The 26,526-nt window shown below is 37.6% G+C and overlaps 1 protein-coding gene across 1 annotated transcript in view; it reads left to right on the top strand.

The window, feature by feature from the left end:
• The window catches only part of Rint1 (RAD50 interactor 1), a 51,495-nt gene extending 26,346 nt beyond the window's left edge, over nt 1-25,149 (top strand). Inside the window, exons 8-12 of the mRNA XM_081732160.1 lie at nt 7,751-7,916; nt 13,424-13,776; nt 15,154-15,319; nt 18,222-18,355; nt 23,160-25,149. Of these exons, the coding sequence (XP_081588286.1) occupies nt 7,751-7,916; nt 13,424-13,776; nt 15,154-15,319; nt 18,222-18,355; nt 23,160-23,370 (1,030 nt within the window). The 3' untranslated portion in view covers nt 23,371-25,149. The remainder of the gene's footprint in view (nt 1-7,750; nt 7,917-13,423; nt 13,777-15,153; nt 15,320-18,221; nt 18,356-23,159) is intronic.
• Nucleotides 25,150-26,526: the final 1,377 nt, after the last annotated feature.

The raw sequence follows: 26,526 nt of genomic DNA, 5'->3' as shown, positions 1-26,526 counted from the left end.
TAATATAATTTTATATCTTTATACAGTTTTAATGCAAATTGTCCTTTGACTTGTTTACAATGCTAAGTAAAGTTAACTTTTCGTGCCTTTTTCTCTGCAAAGTCTTTAATTAAAGTATCAGTGTCAAGCTCACACAGAACATCACATTCAATAGACATCATAGAAAGGCCTACAAGACGCTCTTGCGTCATCGTTGATCGTAGGTAGTTCTTTATAAGTTTGAACTTGGAGAAACTTCTTTCTGCTGAAGCTACATTTACAGGAATAGTTAGTAAGATTCTTAGAGCAATAGTTGCATTTGGAAATAACCCAATAAGGGAGTTCTTGCAAATATATGTAAGTACTTGCAACGGTTTGCTCCCACTTTCAGAACCGAGAAATGAAGGTAAAAGTAAGAGCTCTTGATATAACTGAAATCCGTCAATATCACAGTGATCTTTGTCTGTTAAAGATAGTTGTAAGTCCTTGCAACACTTTAGTAAATACTCTTTGTCCGTTATTGGATGGATGTCATACAAAAAACCAAATATTTCGCTGTGCTGCTTCAGTTGTTGAAATCTTTCATTCAGGGAACAGATAATTGTGTCTAATGCGCAAAAATAGAAGTTACATTTAAACGCACTGTATGGATCATTAATCGGTTCGTCTTCAGATTCATACAAAAATTGTCGTTTGACTTTTCTAGGTCGGAGTTTTGGTTCATTCTCAAATTGTGGTTGAATGTCGAGCTCTTCAGCAATTACTTTGGCATCAACCAAAATATTCTGGAAACCTTCATCACTTCGCATGTTCTCAAGGCGACACTTGGTTTTCTTAAGCAGATCAACTGCTTGCTGAATGTCCACTGATTCTTGTTGGAAAACATGGCTAACCACATTAACACAAGAAAGAACTTCATACCAAAACACCACAACACAAACGAACTTAAAATTCAGAAGCTTCCTAGCCAGGGAACAACCCTTATTTTTGCCCATAACGTCTATCTTTGAGTTCTTTGATGCTTCGAAAAGAGCATCGTAAATTTCTCCTAACTGGTAGCGAAACGATTTGACAGCATCAATACAACTCTCCCATCTAGTATGACTAAGAGGTTTCAAAGTGAAATTGGATATATGTTTTTGCAGAACAGACCAACGATATGTGGAACTAGAAAAATAATTGTATACTTCTTGCAATAAAGCAAAAAAATTTACAGCCTCACTACAGCACATTGCAGAATCATTCACAACCAAATTCAATGATTGGGAGCTACAAGGGACAAAAAATACTCGACTATTTAGATCTAATATTCTTTTTTGAACGCCTGAGTGCTTTCCTTTCATATTGGCACCGTTATCATACCCTTGGCCACGCATGTTTGAGAGAGGAATTTTCAGTTTTTCTAATTCTTCCAAAATAGTGGTAGTTAGTCCTTCTCCTGAAGAATCATTTATGCACAAAAATCCCCAAAAATGTTCTTCAATGGATGGTTCCTTACCCAGTTCTACCTTCACGAAACGAACAATTAGTGTCATTTGCTCTGTGTGACTTACGTCTGGTGTACAATCTAATATTACGGAATAATATGTCGCTTTCATTAAATCAGTCAAAATTTTATCCTTTATTTTTGACCCAAGGAGTTCAATTATTTCATTTTGAATGTCCTTGCTCAAATAATGTACATGTGTCTCTTTACATGTTATTCGTCGCAAATGCTCAGCTATAGTAACATCAAACTGTGCAATACATTCAACTAGTTTGAGAAAATTGCCGTTGTTTCTTAAGTAAATAGTGTCATTTTGACCACGAAATGCCAAGTTCTGGGAAGCAAGAAACTGAATTATACACAGCAGTCGTTTGAGAACCTCTTTCCAACGCTCAGTTTCATTGCGAATAATTGCTTGGTTTTCAGCGTCAACAGTTTTACCTGACTGTAATCGGTTTGCAAGTTCAAACCACGATTGGAAAGCCTTCATGTGTATGTTTATTCAAATAGCAAAATGTTTAACTTACGTCTATTACAATTTCCTGTGGAAATGCTGATCCATCTTCGTTTCGTATATCAATTGTTCCAGATTTCAATTGTTCTTCTTCCTCCTGCGAAATGCTCGTAATCGATCGATCCACCTGTGGAAAGGAAAAGAACTAATACGTTACAAATAAAGTTTCTTTTCTTAAACGAAAAAAAATATATTTAATTTGTATTTTAAAGGTGAAGAAAATGCATAAATGATAAAATAACTGCGTATAAATATTGAATCTACATATTCCGTGTTCATTGTGAAAATGTACAGTTAGGAAAACAAAAAATGGGGCTATTCTTACAGAATCTAGGTAAGAATGGCCTCATTTTTTCTTTTGCTAACTGTACATAAAAATTAAATTCTCTCCGTATTCATTAACAACTTTGTGTTGTGAAAATCATCAAGATTCAGCGCATTCATAAAATAGATGCGAATGCATTTAAATTAGCTGCCGAAGCCCGAAAACTTTTTTTAAGTCACGTTAATCGTATTGGATAGAAACATAATCTATATAGTCTTACACTGGTACGTGTTACTTATTTACGATATGTTTATGAAATAATGGGTCTATTGCAAAATTTGTGATAGCGAAACTCCACGGAGATCTGTTAACGGTAACAATCATACATTTTAACTCTTCAGAATTCTAGTTAGTAGACGATACTACTACTACTACAATACTACTACTACTACTACTACTAATAATAATAATAATAATAGTAGTAATAATAATAATCACTGCCACGGCAGACCAATAGATCCTGGGCCTGCTCCAACTCATCTGATAGCGAGTGGTAAAAATTCATCCACCTGGGTAACAGAACGCGGGTCAGCCGGTCGCGTCACTACCCGCCAACAGGCGTATTAGGAGCTTTGCAGGCCAAGTGACCGTCATATCTTTATTTATGTGACTCCCCAGTTTTCCTGCCGTTGAAAAGCGGAAAGTCCGGGGATTGAACCCAGGAGCACGTAGACATGAGTCCAACGCTTTAACCTCTAGACTATGGAGGCCCTCTACTTAATTAATAGATTAATGCTTGAAATACAGCTAAAGTTGGTTAATACACATCTAATGAGTAAAAATTTTATCGCTTTGGTACATGTATCAAGCATCAGTGTTGGTATAGAATGTAATTATTGCTACTTATATCAATGGGGAAAGAACTTTCTTTGAGCCTGAAGTTCGCCGCCTATCTGAGAGGCCGCCACCCTACCCACCCCAGCTTGCTAAGACGCTACGTGTGTAAACACCTCTTCTCTACTAAACGTAATAAAACGAAAATACGTTACGTAATGTAAGCCTCCTTACCTGTACTGTGTTGTTATCTTCTGGAATATTTGTTGATTTCTTGTTGGTTTCCTCATTCTCTGGTTCTACGTTTTCATTTCCATTATTGTCTGTTTCAGGAGTACGAAAGAATTACTTTAATGCTGCTGCCTGTTTCCCATTTTCAGCCGCTAATTGTGCTCTTCTTTTTCTGTATACACTTCCAGAAGGCTTCTATTTTTCCGACATGTTGATAAAGAACACATTAACGCAACGATTCTTCTACTAAGAGTCGAAATTCAGGAGACAAAAGAAGAACACGCACACCATGAAGCCTGCACTACATGTACAGCGGTGGACACTTCTAAGTGGTACAGCCATATGGAAATTTACGGCTAAAGTGTACCATTTAGAAGTGTCCACCGCTGTACATGACTTCTGATTCATGATTTTCTTTCACGAGACATTTGACAGTACAAACAGGACTAATTTCTTTTTGGTTGCCGATAACTCAATATTGTTTGTATGTATTGTTAGAGCGGCCGACATAGCTTTGTCGCAAGGAGTGCAATTGTCGGCACCGCGGCGGTTGTAAGTGTCAGAGCGTGTTATTGTTGCTCAAAACTCCCAACTCTCAACAATAGCCTTTAGCTTTGTCAGCGGAGATTTTTTTTTATAGACAAATAAGGTGAAGGGATGAAGGGATTTCCTTTATAGGAGGTTCAAGAAGAAACCGGGGTTGTTATAAAGAGTGAGGCCTATGGCATGAGGTAGTAACCAATGTTGCTACACTATTTATGAAAAAGTTAATTTTTAGTTCACCGTTTACAATAATATAAATTTAGCAAGGATTTTGGCGCCCCCCAAACTCCCCTAAAATTTGGCGCCCCGGGCGGTCGCCCGGCCCTTCCGCCGGTACTGGTTGGCAAGGTAATTTACTTGTTACGTATTTTACGTAAATTACGCGTAATTTACTAGTAATATACGTCATGTAGAAAACCAGTTTTTTACGCAGACGTAGAAAACTATATTTCTTTCATTAAAACTAAGATCATTTTGAATAGTCGGTTATATTGTAACCTTAGTTTTCTTATTTAAGCATTAAAACATTATTATCTTCTAAACACTATATTTAAAAGCAATGATTTCATGAGAAATCATAGTAATAAAAGATAATTTTGGATAGCCCCTCGCCGGCCCACTACTACTTTCCACCTATTAGCGCACACCCAAGCACAACCACCCAACATATAAGCGCACACATTAAAAATATGTGTTGGTTCGGATATGTTTGAAAGTATCAAGTAACCTTTTGATTATAACAATTTATTGTTATACCTTTGCAGCTTTTAATATAAAACTCGAAACATTTCAGTATACTTTGAAACTTCTATTAGAAAAGAAAAAGAGATTGACTGTTAGGATCATTTCACCTTCATATTACACACTAACACACACACAAAACTGATACGAAAAATACTGATCAGAATATTGAAATAATGAAATTTTAGAATAAACTGATTTGTTTTTCTTCCACGTCTCAACGATACTGTATATACCACTTCACTTAGCACTGGGGCATATTGAATTTTCGATGTAAAAATTATTAGATTCTCATTTTAAACACACACAACTGAAAAAATATAAAAGCACCCAACAGAACATTATACTAAATTTTTCGGAATGAACTCATTTATTTTGCTCTTTTCTTCCAAGTCCAACAACACTAAATATATTACTTTCCTTAGCACTTGACTATGATTTGAACATTTAATGTAAACATTTTTCATGCTCATAATAAATAGACAAAACCGAAGAAAATACTCAACAGAATATCGGACTACTTGGTTTTTTTTTTTTTTTTTTTTTTTTTTTTTTTTTTTTTTGTGAAAGAAACAGTTTGTCTTTCTTCCTAGTTCGAATACTGAATATATTTTACTTGGTTCCAATAAAATTGCGTATATCATTTCATTTAAAATTTAGCCATTATTTTAATTCTAAAAAAAAAAGTTACATGTCATTTCCATTATAGTTTAGTACAATTCGAACACAATACTCTTAATCACACTAATATAACTTGAGTGGTCTTGTAATTTGAGGGTGTAGTATATTTGAAGTAGTTTCTTCGAACGTTCGAAGCTGAGCCGTTTCTTGTGACGTTATGGACAAAGGACCAATTTGAGAAAAAGTCTTTCAATTTGCGCTGAAGATGCTAGGATGTTCAGTAAATTCATAGCAAATTCCGACAACTCCTTATGTTGCCGAGTAGCGAAATACCAGAATGTGCGTGGTGTTGTAATTCCCTTCTTCATAAGTTCTTCAAAATTTCCACATTTTCCCCGATACTGCTGGTAGCTAGTTATTCCTGAAGGGCCGAGGTTTTCCAACAGAAACTCCTCTACTTGTTCGTGGTGCTTTTCTCAGACATTGCAGGAAGTCGTCACAAATGGAGACCACGAAGGCTTACCATTGTTGTTATATTGCACAATAGTTTCTTCCATGGCTTCTCTGGCATAAAACTTTTCTCGATTACAGAGGGTTTAAAACATGAAACATGATGAAATGGGTTTTGAACAGTCACGCGTGCAAACCGTATTATACAATGCTACTTTACAAAGCCAATACAAAATTCCCAGTTTATGCTTACGGATTAAGTTTTGCACAATCCAGCTAGATTCCATACAATTTAGGAAGAATTTTTTTAAAGCTCAGCGCGTAGAACGTTTTCTTTTAATTTGTAGACCTGTTTCTAATTTTTTACGTACTTTACGTATTTTACGTAAATTACGCGTTTTTTACGCGTATTTTACACGTCACGTAGAAAACCTTTTTTTACGCGTAATTACCCAACCCTGCCTACAAGTAGTGCCGTAGGTGGCGGATGGCTGAAACTGCTGAAACATCTCTATAAAAGACGAAACTCCAGAAATATCGGCCTTGGAACCTTAGTTTCTGATCCTGGGTGCGGGAAGTGATACTGACTATCTCAACGTGTACGTGGTACCTCAACACGTTAAAGAGAGGTAGTCCCGTATTGCATGGACGATCCAACCGGGAGAGGAGTGTCGGATTCCTGCCTACTAGAGAGACTAAACGGAGGTGGGGAGGGGCCAATCCCAGGCATCTAGGTAACAGCTCTGATCCCACGCAAGGGAGTAAACCCTGTAGGATATGGGCCGGCATCAAACTCAAATGGTGACTTAACACGTACCATTGGATCTGGGATGAGATGCGAAGCATCTCGACGTGTGTGTGGTACCTCTAACACGGCGGTTGCCAGTTGAACCCTCGGGCATTGCCTGGGGTTCCCGGATTGGGTTGGACTCTGCAGGATTGTGGTCATACCGTGGGATTCGGTAGCACATGGGAGCTAATCCCAGGAACCTGGGTAACGGTGAACATGTGTGGGAGTTGAGCTTGCCTTATAACGCTCGGGCACCATGCCTGCAGAGTATGGTAGGGCCGGACTCGCTAGCAGGACCGCCTCCATCAGTAGGTTAACTGGTAGGCACTCAGGACTTCGGTCCGGCCGCGCAGTGGGCGTATCCCACTTCCTCAGTGAATGAGGGTTACACGCTAAGGCGTCAAGGTTAGGGGACAAATCTTGACGGTGCACATCGTGCACGAGGACTCAGGTTCAAGCACGAGCAACTACGGGCGGGGTGCCTTGTTTGGCGGAACCCGTCCATCAAATAGACCGAACGATCGCGGGCATTCTCTCCATGCATGCAGCTAAGCGTGAGAGTAGTAGACCACTAGCATCAACGTGTACAATATGGTATATTATTGCGGGGTAACTCATCGGGTGCTCAGACTGTCTTCAAATGGCAAAAGAGCTATGAAAGCAATAAAAGGTTTGCCAGATACTGTATCATGTAGATCATTCTTTAAGGAAATGCAGTTCGTTCTTTGTACATTTATGAACGTTAGAGAAATCAGGATGGTATTGGGTATCGCAGTAATGTTCACTCATATAATGCAAGATGTAACGATGATTTAAATACCCCACATGTTAGACTGAATACAACTCAAAGAAGCTATAAGTATACTGACATGAAACTGTATAATGTATTGCCAATACATATTCGAAGGATGGGTAATGTCGATTTCGAAAGCCATTGTAAATAATTCTATTTATAGTATTAATGAATTTGAATAAAAGTGTAAATTATAACAAATAATCTGATTTTATATATTATTGACGCTATCGACTGCAACATTCGTTGTTTAATGACAATAAAAATTATTCTATTCTATTATATTCTATTCTACTCAATAATTCTCCGCTAGAGTATAGCGCGAACCACCCACCCTTATTTGTAGCATTCATGATAATGGAACACGACCCTCAAACAAAAAAGAAATTTGAATAGAAAAATAAGGCAATGTAACTAAGTTCAAGTGTAGAAAAGGTGAAATTAATAGTTAATAATAATAATAATAATAATAATAATAATAATTGTATTTTCTGTTGTAACAGGATCCAATTTTTGGATCTTCAACTAGAACTTCTGGATGAGTTTCGTGTGCGTTTGCTTCAGCTGTTGCACGAAGAACGTCAGGACCCTCTTTCATCTGCTCTCCCGCCAATACTTAACACCATCAGCTACCTCGCCTCAGTTTTACAGGAGTGGAGTGATTTGCCGGTATGTAAGCATTTTCCTAGATTTATAGTGTAATTATCGTCAGCTACTGCTGAATGTACATTGTTCAAAGTAATGCGAAAAGAAATGTTTAGTCTGTATCACACTAGTCATGAAATAAAGTGATAGATAGCTTAAGTGAAAGTTTACTTTTATACAAGATTCTTTGAGATGCGAAAAGTTCAGTACGTTAGTATCTGGATGTGTCAACTGTACCGAAGGACAGTTCGTTGCTTTAATTTTCGGCTTTTTCAACCAGCGTCCGAAGTAAAGTGCATGTAACAGTAACAATGCCACCGAAACTGAACCGCTGTTGGAAGTGGTATACAGGGCGTTAAAAAAAATTGTCACAATATTTTTTGAATAGATTCCTCGTATCAAAATACAATCATTTTTAGAGAGGCTGTTTGGAAGTACTTGCTCGCTCTCTACTTACCTCTCTAAAAATTGGTGTGCAAGTAATGGAGCATTCTGAAACATGGATATTTGGATAGTTGACATACCAGTTCGTCAGTGATGTCTTGACCTGACGAGGATAGGTCCCATAGTAGTAGAGCTATGAATATTTAAATTTCACTTGTTTCACGTTTTCAGCACCCTATAACTCCCGAAACTACCCACTTTTGAACACAAGTCCATATGATTTTTTTTTTCTTATTTTGATGTGAAGAATCTGTTCCCAAAATTTTGTAATACCCTGTATAATATCTTTTTTCCATCCAGAGTTCCCTTAACGATAAAGCGTAAAACCGCATAAACGTGGATATTCATACCATAATGACCCATTACATCTATCAGAAAATGAAATGAAATCAGATTTTTTTTTCTAATTTTACGTTCCACTGTAATTCCCTGTAGGCTAAAGGAGACGGATGATTAATGAAAGAATTGGTGGAATGAGAATGTGGGAGATAACGAGATAACCCACAACAAACTCACATGGCCTGAAATCGAACCAAGGAACCCTCGCACCAAAGGTAAACCACCGTGAGCTGAGTCACCGTGCGCCCCCGCTTTACCTAATAAGGCCGTGTAGGGAAAGATTTACCAACAAGATTAGTGAAAATAATGAATCAAGTGTTGCTAACGTACATCGGATGACTTGAAAGAAAAGCCAGTCTCTCAAAGGAAGATAGCCCGAAGGTTCCACGTGTCTCCAGCTAGTGTCAACCTAAGTCCCGCGTTCACACCACCAATCTCAACGTATCGCTAAACAAAAGATTACCGAGCAGAAACTGTATGAACATTGTCTATAAGGTTGAGTAGAGGTATGTGGTCACACGAGATAAGGCATTCATTTATCCATACGACAGTGAAGAAATTTAATCCATTGCCTACCATCCTAACGAAGCAAAAGTTGAGTGACTTTGTCCGCTACTACAGGGTAACTTTTTCAGAAGGGATATTTTAGCGGGATTTGGTTATGCTTGAAAGTTGATGATTAAAGATGCATGCTGCGTATTTTGGTCAGCCATTATGGCCCCATTTTTCGCACAGATATCGCACTTTTGTTCATACAGAAAAAAAAATGTACACACTCACATAGACAAGGCATCAAGTCACATTGCTCTCACGTTCCTCCGCTTTTATCACCAAATGAAGCAGGAAACAAGCATCCAAGTTCCGTTTACTGATTACAGTGAAGAGATCTGATACTAGTCTGATGAATTTGTTTTGCCCTTGGAGTCCTGAAACGATATCTCGAACATAGTCATGTCCATATTTTTCGTGGTGGTCCCGCGTAGCGTAGTCGCTAACGCTCTCGCCTTCGGTGCGAGCGGTCCCGGGTTCGATTCCCGGTGGTGCCATTCGGTCGAAAAAGTGTAAAACGCTTTTTCAGGCCAGCCACCCTGAATGAGGTTTTCCTGGGTTTTCCTCATTCACACCAGGCAAATGCCGGGGTGGTATCTCACTTATAGGTCCCAGGCCGCTTTCTTCCTTCCCCAATCCTTTCTTCCTTCCCTTTCCCCAAATTGTGTGCTCGCCAAGGGACGTCATCCCTCAAAAACGTGAAGAGCCAAATGACCTTAGATACCGAAAGCCCAGAAATCTCAGTCCTAAGCCCCATATTTTTCGTGGTCCCTGGTAATTTTGTTGAGAGGAGTGATTAAAAGTACCAGTACATAATCTCCAGCTCAGTTCCCTATAATGTTAATTATATGTTGAGCGATGCTTCACAAAGTTGATGACACAATCAGATATCACCACTGGTGACATTTCTTCTGGTGAATATTATGCCAAACTTGTTCGCTTGTATCCAGAACAAAATAATGAATGTTAGAAATCTTATCGAAACAATCCCGAGTGACAGTATGCGTTCGAAATGATCGGTAAATTGTATAATTGTTGAAACACTTAAAAAGTAAGAAATTTACATGTAAATATGCGTTCGCTGTTTTCCATTTCAAAATATAATCTATATATTTTTCGTTTGTGGAGATAGTTCAGGTGTAACTTTTTTCTTTTTTGTAATACAAGACTTAGAAGATTTGATTTTTCTCGTACCACTTCCGTTTCATCTCATTTTGTGTTAAATATTATTTGGAACATGCTATACAGCAGAAATGCGAAATTTAATTCTTGAGTTTTACTAGCTTAAGAAGTAGGCAGGCTGGCATTGAATTGATCAACAGTTCGCGACCTCAAGAGTCGCCACGGACACTACTCAGATTATCACGATGAATTCCAGTCGCTTTAATTAGAATATTTTCATACCTGATAAATGTGCATAATCGTAAAATTTTCTTCAGTGTTAAGAATAGCTGTATGTCTGTGAATAAATTTTAACTAAAAATGAATGAGTTTACTCTTTCAGTAACTTTTTATTCTGTGCGTGTTGTAACAGAGAAAACAGTAGTGACGGTAGCTTGATCAGTTTGTTCTACTTGAAGAAAATCTGCGTTTAATTCTTCAAGAATTTTACGGTCACAACATTGTTGCCAGATCTGAAGATTAAAAAGTAGTGAGGTTATGTTTCAAAAGTAGCGGATTTGAACTATTTATAGCCCAAACATAAAAAAATGAATTATTTTACAGCTATACATTATTGATCACCTGGAGTTAAAAATGCGTCAGATGTCTGGGTTGGCAGCGATCAGGCAGCGACCGCGCTTTCGTACTGTTGGTGGTAGTGCGTTAGAGCAAACTCCATACTACGTCAGGAGCAGTAGAACAGCAGTGTGCAATGAACTGGGCAGACGGTAATAATATAAAATGGGCGAACTTTCTGATTTACAATGGTACATGTTCGCTTAAATCAGTTTTGTGGGTTTATCTGAGGGCTATGAATTTTGGAAGTTTTTATTGTAACTCCATTTATTCATTATATTAATATGGATAATACAGTGTTAGAAAATTAAAATTGCGGTGTTCACATTTACACAGCACAGCAAAGCAGCATTAGGGGGTAGGCGTTAACTGAAACAGCAACAGTGCAAACTGGACAAAAGTCTAGTGTTGTCAGAGCTAGAGATCAGGGTTGGCAAAAACCATATTTTTATTGAAAAAAAAACAAAGAAAACACTTTTTTTTTTTAAACCAGTTTTTTTTAACCAGGTGTTTTTGTTTAAATGATTTGCTCTCTCTATTTATATGAATAGAAATAAGTTTGTTTCGCCTTGATGTTATTATGCAACAACGGGCTTATGCTGGAAGGGGTCAAATAAGCTTAAAGCGGAATTCAGACCGCTTCTCGGCTTACATCCGAAAGAAATTGTTTTCCATTTGGACTCGAAACCGGGACTAATTGGCCACAAATGCAATGAGTCTGCCGACTTACTCACGAAGGACTCCTGATAAAAAAAAAAAAAAAAAAAAAAAAAAAAAAAAAAAAAAACGTTGGACTGATCTTTACATACTTATTAATATAATTGTCAAGAATCATTTCAGAAGGACAAAAAGATAAACAGTTGCACAATTGAAACCAATATACAGAATTACATATAAATCGGGAAACTCCCGCCTTAGCCATTTGGAAAATCCTGTTATTGCTTTAAATGAAAAAGCAGTAATGAAAAAAATCCCGCTATTGCTTGTAATGTAAAATTTTATGGTTAACGTATCATCATCAGTACGCTAAAACAGGTATTAAATTACAAAATTTAATATGTAGATATCATTCAATTAAATTAAAACTGAAAGTCCAATCCAAGCTAATGTTGGAAGCTATGTAGACAGTCGATAAATTTTGCCAATTTATATCAATATATTTAAGCAACCTTGGCTTCTTTATAAAACAACAGGCATTCAGGCCTACAATTTGATTTCGTTTCGTATGTTTAGGCTTAACATCCTTATGTAATACCGAGGTAAGAAGAAGACCTTCGCTTAAAGTGACATCCGAACCGCTACTTGGTTTACACTTGAGAGAATAGTTGTGGTTCGACTGAGAATTGACCATGGGACGCCTTGATTAAAAGGTGAAAAGGAAATGAAATGAATGCAGATGGTTTGATATGTAGAAACGTCACCATTAAGTTCATACGATTTAAAGCATGTTTCGTTTTTGTTTGTTTGTTTGTTTCTTGTTTTTATTGTTTGTTTGTTTGTGTTTGTTTAGATCAGTTGGTTCTTTTGAAAAAACCAGCTGGTTTAAACCAGCGAACCCTGCTGGAGATTAAAAAAAAAAAAAATAAACTAGTATTGAACATGTTAGTTTTAGTAAAACTAGTGTTCATTGTGAATAGAACACTCAACACGCACAAATTTTATTCTATTATATAAAACTAATAATTTTGTTATTTCATGTATGAAAATAAGAAAGTAGCACATTCTCAAGAGTTATAGTGTGCAGATAATTAAAAATAGCTGAAAAAGTAGCGTGTCGCTCAATTTGAAATTTTGGTACCGAGGGCACTTAAAAGATCGCCCAATTCACTACTTGTAGCCAAATCTGGGAACACTGATCCAGATAATTGGATATAATTCTACGTCTGCCATGTGTTTTGGGTCCCCTTTTGGTTCAGTGATTACTGTTTTATACGGAAAAGATGAGTTCGATTTCCAGTGCTAGAGCCTGTCTATCTCATCTATGCCCTCGGAAAGTATGCGAACTATACTTCGGCCCCACCCCGGCCACCCTCTGACGAAGGAAATTCTCCCTTTGCTTACGGAAAAGAAGTGAATGACCTCAGCTGCGTTGCCAATTTGTCATTCAATCCTTTGGTCCTGACGAGTGAAGATCGTAGGCTACTTAGAATGGCTAACAAGATAGAGGACAGCGAAGTCCGTGAAATAATTCATTTTGGCAACGCTTCCGCATCCAACAATTGAAAGATCTCGGCCGGAACAACTTCTCCCGCCTCTTTTGAGGGAGGTACGAGAAAGCACACATCGACTGCAGCGCCAGAAGGGGCTCAGATCAAATAGAAAGGCTCTAATATATATGAGTAGTAAGTTCTTCGGTGGATATCATATATGGTGTTGAACACGGATGTTGAATTTTAAGCAACTACAGCCCAAGCAACTTCTTTTTAAAACTGAAAGTATTTTTTTTGCTCTTCTTCTAACAGCATTTCTTAGAGCTGCAGTACTACAAAGCCCAAAGAGAGAAGTTGCAGAATCAAGAGTTAGCAGCCGCTACTGATGAAAATCTGCACGTTGATGACATTCAGGAACACTTTGAAAGTTTGGATTTTCCAGAGGCTATGGACAAGCCAAGTAGAAGTCCGTCTGAGGAAGGCTCCAATGTTCCCAGCCTCACTCATCAACCAATAGAAGATATGAAAATAGAAGACTTGGAAGGAACAGTGTTTGATGAAATATTGGAACTTTTGACGCTAATGAAGAACGACCTTCTGAAGACCATATGTGAGGCTGTTATGTTGGATGTGAAAGCGAAGAGTCGTCCTTACAGAAAGGATAAGTAAGTACCTGAAACCGAACGCAGTCAACAAATTATTTGCATTTAAATTATTACTCATAAAGTTTTAAATAAATTTTGAAAACCCGATTATTTCGGATGTGACACAATCAGTCTAAGATAGATAAGATGCGGTGCTTGAAGCACAAAATTCTTATTTATGTGTAATGAACATTATATTGGCGTTTTTGATACTATTGTGCTTAAGTATGGTTGTATTGATGATTCTTATGTTATTTTATAATTGATAAGTATTCTGCTTGTTGGCAAGTCCTGGGATTAATGCGTTTACTTGCTTCCTTTCTTCCTTACATACTTACTTACTAATTTACTTTCTTGTTTGCTTGCTTCCTTCCTTCCTTTCTTCCGTACATACTAACTAACTAACTTACTTACTTACTTTCTTTCTTACTTACTTACTTACTTACTTTCGTACTTGTTTGCTTGCTTCCTTTTCTTACATCCTACCTTCCTACCTACCTACCTTCCTTCCTTCCTTCCTACCTACCTACCTTAATTAATTAATTAATTAATTGACGTTGGTACTTAGATCTCGATCTTCAGCTTCTTTGAACTCTCCAATATTTTCTTGTATTTTTCAAATCATCAGTCACTTGTGTTCTTACTATTCTTCCATCTTTCGCTCTATGGCGTTATGAAGAAGACAATTTCATCGCAAGATGTGTCCGATCCAATCGGCCTTCCTACGAAGGATGTCTAAAAGCGTCCTCTTCTCTCTTACCCGTTTTAAAACATCTTCGTTTGTTACTCTCTCTGTCCATTTTATCTTCTCCATTTTCCTCCAGCACCACGTTTCGAAGTACCCTTAATATTTCTTCTCTAACTTCCTTAGTGTCCAAGTTTGAATCATACAATTCAAAACTTCATAGAAGCCTATAGCACTTAAGTAACTTCTTCCTTATTCCAATATTAAGCCTGCTAGTTATTAGTGATCTTTTGTTGTTGAATGCCTCTGTGGCTACGGCAATCCTTGATCCTATCTCTTTGGTGCAGCTTTGTTTCCAGGAGTAGCTCTTGTGGTTCGGATCCTACATCTCATATATTGCAGCTTCACTACTGAAAAGGCACATTTAACTCCAATGAACCTGTCTATCCTCCTCCCCCCCCCCCCAAAAAAAAGACGTAAGTAAATTTAGTTGGTTAGATTGGTGAGCGTGTGCAGCTTAACATGGGATCCGGATCACATGAGTTCCCACCGAGAATCGAAACCAGGTCTCCGACGCGAAAGGCGCGTGCGCTAAGCATATAGCCATGTGGAATCACTTTATAAAATTAAATTCAAGGATGGCTTTACCTCTTTCTAATGACTGTATCTTGTAGTTGTGTATTGATACTTATGTGCTTGTGTTGTGATTGCAGGTGGTTTGCAATGCCTTCGCCTAAGGAGTTCGTAAATCCCAGTGTAACGCCAAGTGTGTGTCCAATGTTTCAAATCTTAGCTGCAAAGTTAAACGAACTCCAGGAGCTGCTGTCGGTGCCCCTCTTCAATGAGATTTGGCAGATGCTATGTGAACAACTCAATCAGGTAAGAAGCACAATGAGCATATGTGCTCTATACTTTCCTTTCTTTCATATGAATAACAAACTTTTTTTTTTTTTTTTTTTTTCGTGTAAACAGTAACTTCCATACTTTAACAAAGATGACTGCTAAGATTAACTGTTGAGTTGATTCATTAGTTCGTGGCGTTTTAAGCCAGTGGATACATTTCTTGTTTGAGGGTTGAACTAATTAGACAAGAATCACATATATTCCTCCACATTGTTCACATTGTGTTCCCAACGTTCAGACAATTGTTGGATGCATAAAAGTCATCAATGGAATTTTTCAGCGGCTCATTGTTTTCGAAATATATTCCATGGAGTGCATTCGACAGAAACCGGAAAAAGATGATAATCTGTAGGAACCATACCTGGGGAATACGACAGATGAGAAAGAATCTCTCATTGAAGCTACTGAATGGCAACGGTTGTTATGTGTACCACATGTGCTCTGTCGTTGTCCATATAAATGATGAAGCCATATTGTTTATTTGGCCTTTTTTCTTGAAGTGCTGCATGGACACGTTGGAGTTGATTACAAGGTAGAGGGTAGGAGTTGTGAGATGTCCCATGAGGCACAATTATTGTCTTCTAGGGATGAAAACCCTGTGTGTTGCCTCTGTTTGAGCTGACCCGTTCCTTTCTCTGCCTAAAGTTCACGTACAGGCACCATTTCTCATCTCCGGTAACAATACGAGAGAAGAGACTGATATTGGCGTAAGGATTCACGATGGTGGATAAGAAAAGAACCGCATATGACAGCACTTTGGCTCTTGTTGTCTGCCCTGAATGAATGAATTACCCACGAAACTAGGTTTAGAACCTTTCCCATACGTTGAAGGTAACGTACTAATACCTCTCCATCTGTCGATGTATCATATTTTCGGGTTCTCTGTGTGGTCGTCTGCTATGATATATAATTATGTCGTAAAATTCTGAACTTTGTGTAAAATCTATAATTCAAAATTTTACATTCTCAAGAAATGCTATTTTCGTAGAGTGAAATTTGTAATTTATGTTAAGTATGCTAATTAACTTATTATTATTTCAAAAGCCTCTATATTGAATTATTTTTGGTATTATTTGGGCAGTTCTATATTTTGTTAAGTTAATTATCTCATTATTTTCGTTCATATTTAAAAATAAAAAGTCATCAAATAGTTTAAATAAAAGTATAGCTTAATATTTTCGAAATTAATTAAAATTTAGAATTCAGCAATTTTTATTTTCTCATCAAAAGTTTCTTCTAACTTGAAGCTTCGTCTGATTGGCTAGGCTCGTTCATAAGCTGTATAATCTTTTGATGTGTTATCTATTTATTGGTCATTAACATCTTCTTTGATTACTGATTTTCCGACATCATTGTTAGAACCCTCCAATCAATGTTATCTTTTTGTCTTTAAGTCAGTTCTTAGATGGCATTCTTGGAGAGTACAGGATTTGTCAGTGATTTTTCCAAAATTAATAAAATGTTCAGGCTGAAAAGTAAAATAACATCAGCAGTATTGCGTAAACATGAACTGGCATGCTTGCATGAATGATGCCTTGGGCTTCCTTTATAGACTGCTTCTGCTGCGATGAACTCTCAGCTCCTAAAAGTCCGGGACGGTCTGAAGACGGCTTCTGCCTCCAATTCACAACTACCTCCTTGAGAAGTGTCTCGTGTAGTTTTGTTAGGAAAAGAACAATGACGTTGTAGATCATTCAACCAGAAGGCTCATGTAATCTAAAGAAATGTGGCGTAGTAGAAAAGGAACACCAGTCTTTCGTTTGACTAATTTTAGAATGAGGAAATGAATATTATGATTTTACAAATGGTTGTCTGACAATGTACACCCGTAGTCAAATGTTCTTCGAAGCTGAATTAATGAATTAAATGATTTGTTTTTAACAGTGATTTAAATAGTCCAATAAATTTATAATTGTAATATTTTTAATTGTAATAATTAGAGACCGGATGTTCAGGCACTAAAAACCTGGAAAATAGGCAGACAAATAGGCACTTAAAATTTAAAAAAATAGGCAGTTAAATAGGCACTGAAATGTAACTCGAAATAATAAAGATAAATACTCAATACAATAAAAAATGAAGTCAAGTCACAGATAATGTTCAAAGAATATAGAAACATGACTCGTACGTGTTTGTTAATATTTTCTTTTACTATATATATATGGATACCGTTTATATGTAAACGAAATTTGACATGTGTTCCATATAGATTTGGTAAATACATTCTCTACAGCATTTTATCACTTCACACAACAGTCCAAATTTTATACACTTTATCAGTACACATACAGTCCAAAGTTTTATAGCACTTTGTCAGTACACTTAGTAGTCCAAAATTTTACGACATCTTACCACTACAAACAGCATTTATATTTTTCGGAAGAGGCAGAATCCTTTATTGAAGTACTAAATTATATATTTTTCCCCAATAAAGCCTTATTTTGAAGAAATACTTAGAATAGGCAATATTAGGGACTAAAGCAATTATTTAGGCAGAATGGGCGAAATAGGCAAAATAGGCCAAATAAAATCGGCTTAAATTGAAACTATAACCCGCCATATAAACTTTAAAATTAGGCATTTTGCCTAACATCCGGTCTCTAGTAATAATTGTAATGTAGCAGGGTGCTGCACACCATTGTATTTTACTGCACAATATTGATCTCCATAGAAGAAAAACAGTAAGAGATTGTGGGTAATCCCTTTTTGATATGGATTTAGGATTCGAGGAACAGGTTCTATTTTTTATCTTATTCCTCTGTTGCTACTGGAAGTTGTAGATGCACTATTCCATTTTCAACATTGAATTCTCATAGGTTTGTAGTCTATTGTAGTTTTACACTGTGAAACGAAACTCTCTTTTCTTACATATTTTCAGTTCATATTTGAGGAAGTAATTCTGGAGAACCACTTCAACGAAGGAGGAGCAGCCCAGTTCCAGTTCGATATGACTCGAAATCTGTTTCCTTTGTTTGGCCAGTTTACGCAGAAACCAGAGAACTATTTCAGAGAGTAAGTAACATATATATATAAATTTAAACAAGATAGTAATTATCAAGTTCATAACACTCTTTTTTGCTGATAATTTTGACAGCTCTATCTGAGCATGAGGAATGATATGTAGTTGCTTTTGGTTAAATTTAACGTTAAACAAGTAAAGAAGTGTTCATGTTTTTCCTTTAGCAAACAAATAAGTGTATTAAAATAATTTCCAGTCATAAATTTTAGGTTTTCTTCACTTACAATATTTGATTCGGCTACTTGCATGAAAAATAATAACTAAGAAATGTAAATACAGGGAGATATATTTAAAAAATAATATCAACGCAGCAGCTTATCTCATTAATAGGGCGTGAGACTACCTTAAACTGCAGAGCAGCTCTGATTCGCCGTGGAATGAGGTCATATAAGCCATGAATGGTTCCCAGAGAACATTGTAACATTCTTCGTGCATTACAACACTCACAAGTAACATTTCACTCCTTTGAATCTAAATAGGCGGAATGCGACACATATCCTGAAAGATCCAATCCTAATTAAGATGCAAATGGATTTCCAGCGTCAGTTAGCAATTGGTTCGGGTGTGATGGGCCTGTAAAGTTAACATAGGAGTCCATAGGAAATACAATGTCTAGGCATTTCTTTGACGTCTCTTTCTGTTAACCTTATATAATATACAGTAAAACCTGTTAACCTGTGCAAGTTGGCCACCTGCTCATCTTGGCCTGATTCGTCTTGAACCTGCTTTTTTTTTTTCATAAGACATTCGTTACTTATTACTCAAAAGTTGGACACCTTTCGTGGAAGTTGGCCGCATTGAAGCAATGTTTACTCACTGATGATAATGATAAATTTACGTACGTATCTTGGCCACGCAAAATACCATTTTGTTATTTTTCTTAACTCTTTCGTATTCCCATATGAGAGGCAGATGTTCTGTATTTGTGGCTGGAGACAAGGAAGCATGAATTCCCACGATTTGTCCTTGGAGGTCAATGGCCAGAACACTACCATGATAAAGGGATGGTGGTGATTATTTAAAAGTAGCTGTTGTGTTATTGGTTATTAAAATTTTACAATCAAATAATACTAGAAATCCTATTCTAAAAATACTGTACACCAATCACACTTATTTTCTGTAAGTTGGCCACTTTTCAGTGGAACCTATGGTGGCCAACGTAGACAGGTTTCACTGTACTACATAGAAACCATAATATCTATAAAACATGAGAGGCAAGTGGAAGATAGCATTTAAACAGACAGCAAGACTGACTTCAGTTTAAATCAAAGGATTGTTATTCAAGGTACGTTGGAAGATTTGCAGAAAACAATCTATGTGCAGATCGAAAAACAGCATGAGAAGCACAGAAAATTAGCTCACAATGTACACTCATGTCCAAAATTATTGTCGCATGTCTATAGATACATTTTTGTAGGAATATAATTTGATAACGAATTCGCCGGTATTTCTTATAATTTTAGTGTGTGTATAATTGACAAAGACATGTATGTGGCAAATTTCATGTCAAAAGAGCAGTAAATAAGAACAATAAAACGAAAATAAAACTTTCTTGTCCATTTAGCAACATTTTGTTTTACTCATTCTAATTTTCACATTTATAATTCTTTTCCTATGAAATTTACTACAAGTGTACATTTTCCGATTATACTCATAGTATCAGTATAAAAAGTACCCTGCAAAATCACTATCAAATTATATTCTTACAAGGAGACAGTTATAGATATGCGACAATCATTTTGGACATGAGTGTACATATCTGACAGAAGCTAATTCATTACACTTGGAACACGTGTCACTGCCGATTGAGTCAAAACAGTAATCTTAAGGGGAAATCCACATTGTCGGTGCTTCGTCCAAGTAATCAGCTTTGTAGGAAGTATACCGAATCGAGTTCCTGAACCGGGAAACTCTGAGCTGATAGATCATGAACGACTGCAATGCCAAGAATCGGTTACGATGCCAGTTTACATCACTCATCAACAACAGTGTGTCGGTTACGTAGTGGTCGAATGACTTGTACTACCCGAAGAAGTGCACATCCAATGGTTGAATATTTCCTGTACATCCACCAGGAATCAGCCTCTTCTTCAAATCAGCATCTACGGGTTCAAGTTTTTTTTTATGTCCTCATTTGTCTTTTTGTTTTCTCTTTTCCATACGGTGCCGAAGGTAACTGCTACACCTATTCCAGCCAAGTTGTTGGGATCACCCTGAGACATTCAGATTCTTATGACGTGTCCTCATTAACAACGTTGCACTATATTCAGGTTAACAGAAAGAGACGTCAAGGAAATGCCTAGACATTGTATTTCGTATGGATTCCTATGTTAACTTTACAGGCCCATGACACCCGAACCAATTGCTGACTGACGTTGGGAATCCATTGCATCTTGATTAGGACTGGCTCTTTCAGGATATGTGTCGCATTCCGCCATTCCGCATTCAAGGGAGCGAAGTGTTATTTCTCAATTGTCTTCATGAGAAGGAGGAAAATATCAGCTCCTGAATTTGAGCTTTCACTGTTTAATAGTGCTGAGGTCTGAGGATTGGGCAGGCCAGAAAAGGTGTTACAGCTCATTCCGATGTTCATCAAACCATGCTTCAAGAACTCGAAAGTATGAATTGGCGCCTTGTCATCTTGAAAAATTGCGTCACTGTCCGGAAGCAAGATCTCGATCATGATCACTTAAAATGTCCACATAATTGCTGGCAATAGTTCGTCGGTCATAGAATCTACTGAATATCAGGAAATTGCACGTATAAAACATTACAGTCACCTCCATGTTTCACGGTAGGGAGGTAATAATTGGGATCATAATCTTTTAAGATATTTCAGCATATACAGAGATTGTTTCCGATCTCTGGTGACGATTTCAACCTGCACTTACCTTAAGCGAAGGCATGTCGCCACCATCGAGAGTGTTCGTTTGGTGGCTCTGCATTTGTGCAATTGCCCGACAGCGATGTTTCCACTGTAGGAGACTGGCACGCAGTGTAGTCATGTCAACCGCAACCATTCCTCGTGGACAGGCTTTCCATAGCCCTTCAACAGTGCGGGGTCTCCTGTGAGACAAGGCTCGTTTTATTAGGCCAAAGGCGCAAACGTCCATCAGTGACGCATCAGAGGACTTCACTAGAATGTCTGTGAATGGAATGACATAAATTCCAGTTTCTGCTGCCGTTTGTTGGAGGAAGAGGCGGGTTGAGCGAGATGTGTAACTTGACGCCTTGTCTTGATGCACCTACATAAGATTCTTGTCCCTCTCGTAAGGATGGGGAATGTCATGGCGATAAACGGGTGTCAGGGCGTTAGCCTGATAATATTCCGAATTCACCTTCGTATTTTTGGCTACACGATGTATGGCCAGCTTGCCCTGATACGAGTATCCAGCAGTGATCATGAAGCCTGTGCTAAAACTTTCCTTGCATTCTGTAAACCATCTTTGATAGTTCTTCGCACCTGTCGATCGATAAAAAATTGCACGTGGCTTGTGACAGTCATCTAGATAAACATATGCCTCGTCCAGTGTTACAGCAAACTTCCACTTTTCACCGGCCAGGTACCACTCATATAGCTTTCGACAGTTGGTGCGATGTTCCTGAATATGTTTTGGCAAGAACTTAGGAACACGCTCCTTCCGTCGCTTTACCATCCTCAAATCGCGGTGAATGATGGTTGCAGTGTCTTCAGTGATGTCTGTAGCCGGTTAGCGATACTCCTCTGTGGATGGATTCTCCCTGGTGACCAGAGACCCGTCTACCCGAATTCAAGCTCATGTGCGGCCAATGGCAGGTCGGGGATTGGCCTGTTTCTGCCCCACAGGCATCAGTCCATGCCTCGCCTTACCCGTCCCTTTTAACATCCGTGATATGCCAGGTTTGGTCACAGTGAATCTAAGCTCCTTACTACAAAATTTGATAATGGCACTATAACTGTAGTTCACGTCGGAAAGGGTAGTTATGTAACTCTCCCAATAAGCACTTATTTTCGGCTGCATTTGTTCCGATATGCACTTACCACACCTGTCACTCATAGTCAATTGTACAAGGTGCCCACACAAGTCGCAACTTCCTTCTGTTCCCGTTTGGTGGTGCTGCACAAGGTGTGTAATTTCGTCACCATAAATTGAAAACAACCTCTGTAACATACTGGAAAATAAACATTCAGGTGCTATCTAACGCGAGAAATCAGAGTACAAACATGCTCAATTCCTATAAAAATGAAACTGCTGTTATTGTGAGGTAGTAACTGCTCATATGTTGGGCAGGTTAAGGAGCAAATTTAAAAGAGTATATCTGTCCTATTGACGCTCATGCTTGTGCAGATAGAGAAAATTTTCTTATGTGATCAGCGTATAGCATACCGACATGATAAGCCAGGGACCCAGCTTCGATTCTCAATTCACTAAATCTTACTGATTTCATACCTATAGACTATATTGTGTGAAAATACTGGTTATTCTACTACTTTGATCTCCAAATGGGTTTTATACTTTATGCTGGGAAAGAGCTCTTTCGTGGCTGTGTGAATAACGTACGCGCCTTTACCACGGGGACCCAGGTTCTATTCAAGGCAGGAGTTCATGTGGTTCGGATCCCACGTTAAGTTATAGTTCCATGTCTCATATAGCCTCGCTGCTTAAAGGGACGCTAAACTCAAATTACTCGAGAATTACGAGAAATGACTTTTCATGTGCTGGTATTATTATTATTATTATTATTATTATTATTATTATTATTATTATTATTATTATTATTATTATTATTATTATTATTATTTCTATTTTCTGTCAGGATCAAAGAAGCGTGTATCCTCCTGAATCTTCCAAGAGGGTCTGCTTTGTTGTTGCTGGACACCATTAAGTCATCGGGGGCAGACTTTGAGGACAGCGTCGCCCAGATGCCAGCGCCAAAAGAAGTGTTGGCAGAAATGGGGATTCATAAACTGAGTCCAGACAAAGTGCTAGTGATCATGAACTTGAGGACAGATCTTAATATCTCTTGATAGTGTTTGATGATTTTATGTTTGATACGGAAGCAATACCTGTTATACGATTAGGTTAATACATCAAGAAAGGGTGTGATATGTGAAATCAGGAATGGTTAACTTAAGAGGAGGTACACATTGTCCCGTCCACGTTTTTTCGCTTTTAAATAGGAAATTGAAAAATAAAGAACTTGTTGTAGATCATTGTGCAACAAATTTATTAGAAAAATTTCCATTCCCGTTTACGTGAAGCAACGTACACAAATAATGGTGGAATAATACAGAAAAACTCAATCTTTGGTAATAAACTTGATGTACCAATGACGCGAACTTTTCGTGTTTGATCGTGGTGGTTTATTCCTCAAACCTCAGTTAGAAGCTATCTGCTAGTAATTTATAGAAGTGGTCCGCTACAGAACATATTCTGGTTGAAACGGATATGAATATGATTCATTTGATTTTGTATTTTATCTGTTTTATTTAGTTTTGACATGTTTTTCGCTGATGTTTTGAAACACCAAAAAAACCTCCTCGCTATGTAGTGTAGCGTTTCTCAACCTTTCTTCTTTTGGGGCACACGAAAATACGTTTCAAACTTTCGCGATACCCCTGCATGTAACTTTTTCCTAGATGCAAAAAAGCAAACATAAAAATACATACATGTTTTTATTCTGGAACGATCATGAGATACAAATCTCACAAGCCAATTACGTAAGACTCTTGAATAGAAACATAATAACATAAAAGAAACTTATGACTCTTAAGCAGGAATATGAGAAAGAAATGTTACCATCAAGAATATAAGAAGACATCGAACTTAAAACCAGATATTTGTCCCTGGTGATTTTTGCAAAGCATATATATATATACATGGATGAATTCTTGATAGACAAACTCTCATCTCCAGTGTTTCTTTCGAAAGAAAAATGAACAGCGTTAGAAGCACACTTTTCAGCTGTAAACTTGGAAGGCAAGTGTGAAATCAAGTCGATTGGAGATACATTTTTAATTTGTTCTAAAGATAATTTCTTTGCGGAAGACCTTAGAAAACATTAAAAATCTCGCGACACAGCAATGTGTCGCGACACAGCGGTTAAGAAACGCTGGTCTAGTGGCTAGCGCGCGCTCCTGTAATGCATGTGAGCCCAGGTTCGATTAACGGTGGTTCGGATTGTCCCTTAAAATGTAGATCCACGTTTTATATAGCCTTGCTGATGAGAAGGGCGTCCAACTTTAACAAACACCAAAAGGCTCTTAATTACGCTCACACACACACAAAATAAATGACTATTTTAGTAACATGGACCTTAATCCCAATCTCCAGTATGCCTGATTGGTATATAAGTAATAGTCAAAACTGATCATCTATTCTATGGTGAAACAGATTCTTTACTGTATCTGAAGAAAGAAAAAAAAACAACTGTTTGTGGTTTCCTAATGATAACACATATATTAGTGGTAACTATATAGTTCAAGGTTTAGGTGCATCGAGAAAACATTGGCTAATTTACTGAGTAGAGCTAAGCTATTTACTAGAAAAGTACTCAAGAGAAATTCTAATTGAAAAATATGTCAAAGACAACGTGTACTTCATCTTAAGGAAAGTTCATTGTTTGTAAATTGTATTTATATTTTACTGTATATAAATCAAGAGTATACAAGGGGAAGTGGTAAGAAACCTCCTTAGGAAGGGTTGTCTTTTTATCGATAAGCTGAGGGTTCTGATGTAAGTAGAATATATATATTGAATCATAGAAGAATGTAAATAATAAAACTTAAGCCTGTTTTGTTACTCAACGTGTGAGTTTTTCTTCTTCTCCCCCCCCCCCCCCTTCCGTTTTCATTTTCGAAATGAGTTAGAAATGAACAAGTGAGTTGTACCGCGTTAATCAAACACAAACTAAGCGCCATCTTGAAAGTTTTAAGAAAACAGTATAAAGTATGATATCTAACAATAGTGGTACCATCAGCTGAAGCGAAATGATCTCTTTTACGAAGAGATGTTGATGTTTTCCGCTCATTTCGTCTTTCCTTAATATTCTAATACACACTAGAAACTAGCTCTCGCATTTAGTTTAATTTATTTTTTAACTTCGGTACTTAATTCGAGTTTGCTTAACACAATACATATTTTTGGCTTGATAGTGAGTTCAGTTGATTTTAAGTTTAACGTCCCTTTCAGCAGCGAGGCTATATGAGACGGGACCTACTGATTAACGTGAAATCGTGGTCTAGTATTTACAGAACATAGTTTCGTTAGTCTCTACTTATGCTATAGAAAAGTGTGTTTTCTCGTCGAATTGTTTATTGCAAAAAGACATTACAGTAGACTACCGAGTATCCGGTCTAGTTTTTTATCGTAATTAAATGAGGAAGGCAAGGCGTTACATTGACAACATTGGCAAGGCATTGGAAGCGGGGCTCTGCTTTGATCCTCCTACGTGTCGTGTACAAAATAAGTTGCGTTGCAAAATTATACGAACGATACAATATATCGTCTCATTATGTGATCAGAAAGGGAACGGAAACTGAAAGGGAGGGTGAATTATAGTGTTGTATTTATGTTACACGAAACAGGTTTTATATAAATAGACGAGAGGGCGAAACGAAAATCATAAAACAGCCCAAGAGAAGTGTTGCAAAATGGTACGAACGCTGACATGTTTAGCGTAATAACAAATAGCTAGGTCGCTGCTACGGAACATAGAGGGAGTTAGACGAGAAGGCGAGATGTATAGCAAACGAGCGATAAAAGTGTACGGTAGTATACTACAGCGAGGACGTCTGTGAGAGGTGGTGAGTAAGAGGAACATAATAGGCCACGGCAAAGTATTGTCTGAGTGCGAAAAGAGGCAAATAGTAGCATATTAAGAAGAAGGTGTATCTGTTAATGAATTGGGCGGACTGCTGGTGTTGTGAAGAATTTTCTTAAACTTGCGTTGCAATATGAAGTAAGGAAATCATCAGGAAGGCCGCGTAAACTAGTGCCACAACAGGAAAAAAGAGGTTGTTAGAAAGATAAGTTGTGATGGAATATTCCTTACATAGTTGGTACGAGACCCTAACATTCCGTGTACATAAATCTACCCTATCAAGAGCTGTGAAACATGTCAATCATCTCTGATACAAGAAGCGCAAGCGTCAGTCATGACTCATGGCGTAGCACAAGGTGCG

The sequence above is a fragment of the Thermobia domestica genome, chromosome 11 (genome assembly GCF_964235325.1).
Source record: "Thermobia domestica chromosome 11, izTheDome1.hap1.1, whole genome shotgun sequence".
NCBI classification, from domain to species: Eukaryota; Metazoa; Arthropoda; class Insecta; order Zygentoma; family Lepismatidae; genus Thermobia; species Thermobia domestica.
Note: the sequence above shows the minus strand (reverse complement) of the source record. Positions and strands in the feature narration are given on the sequence as shown.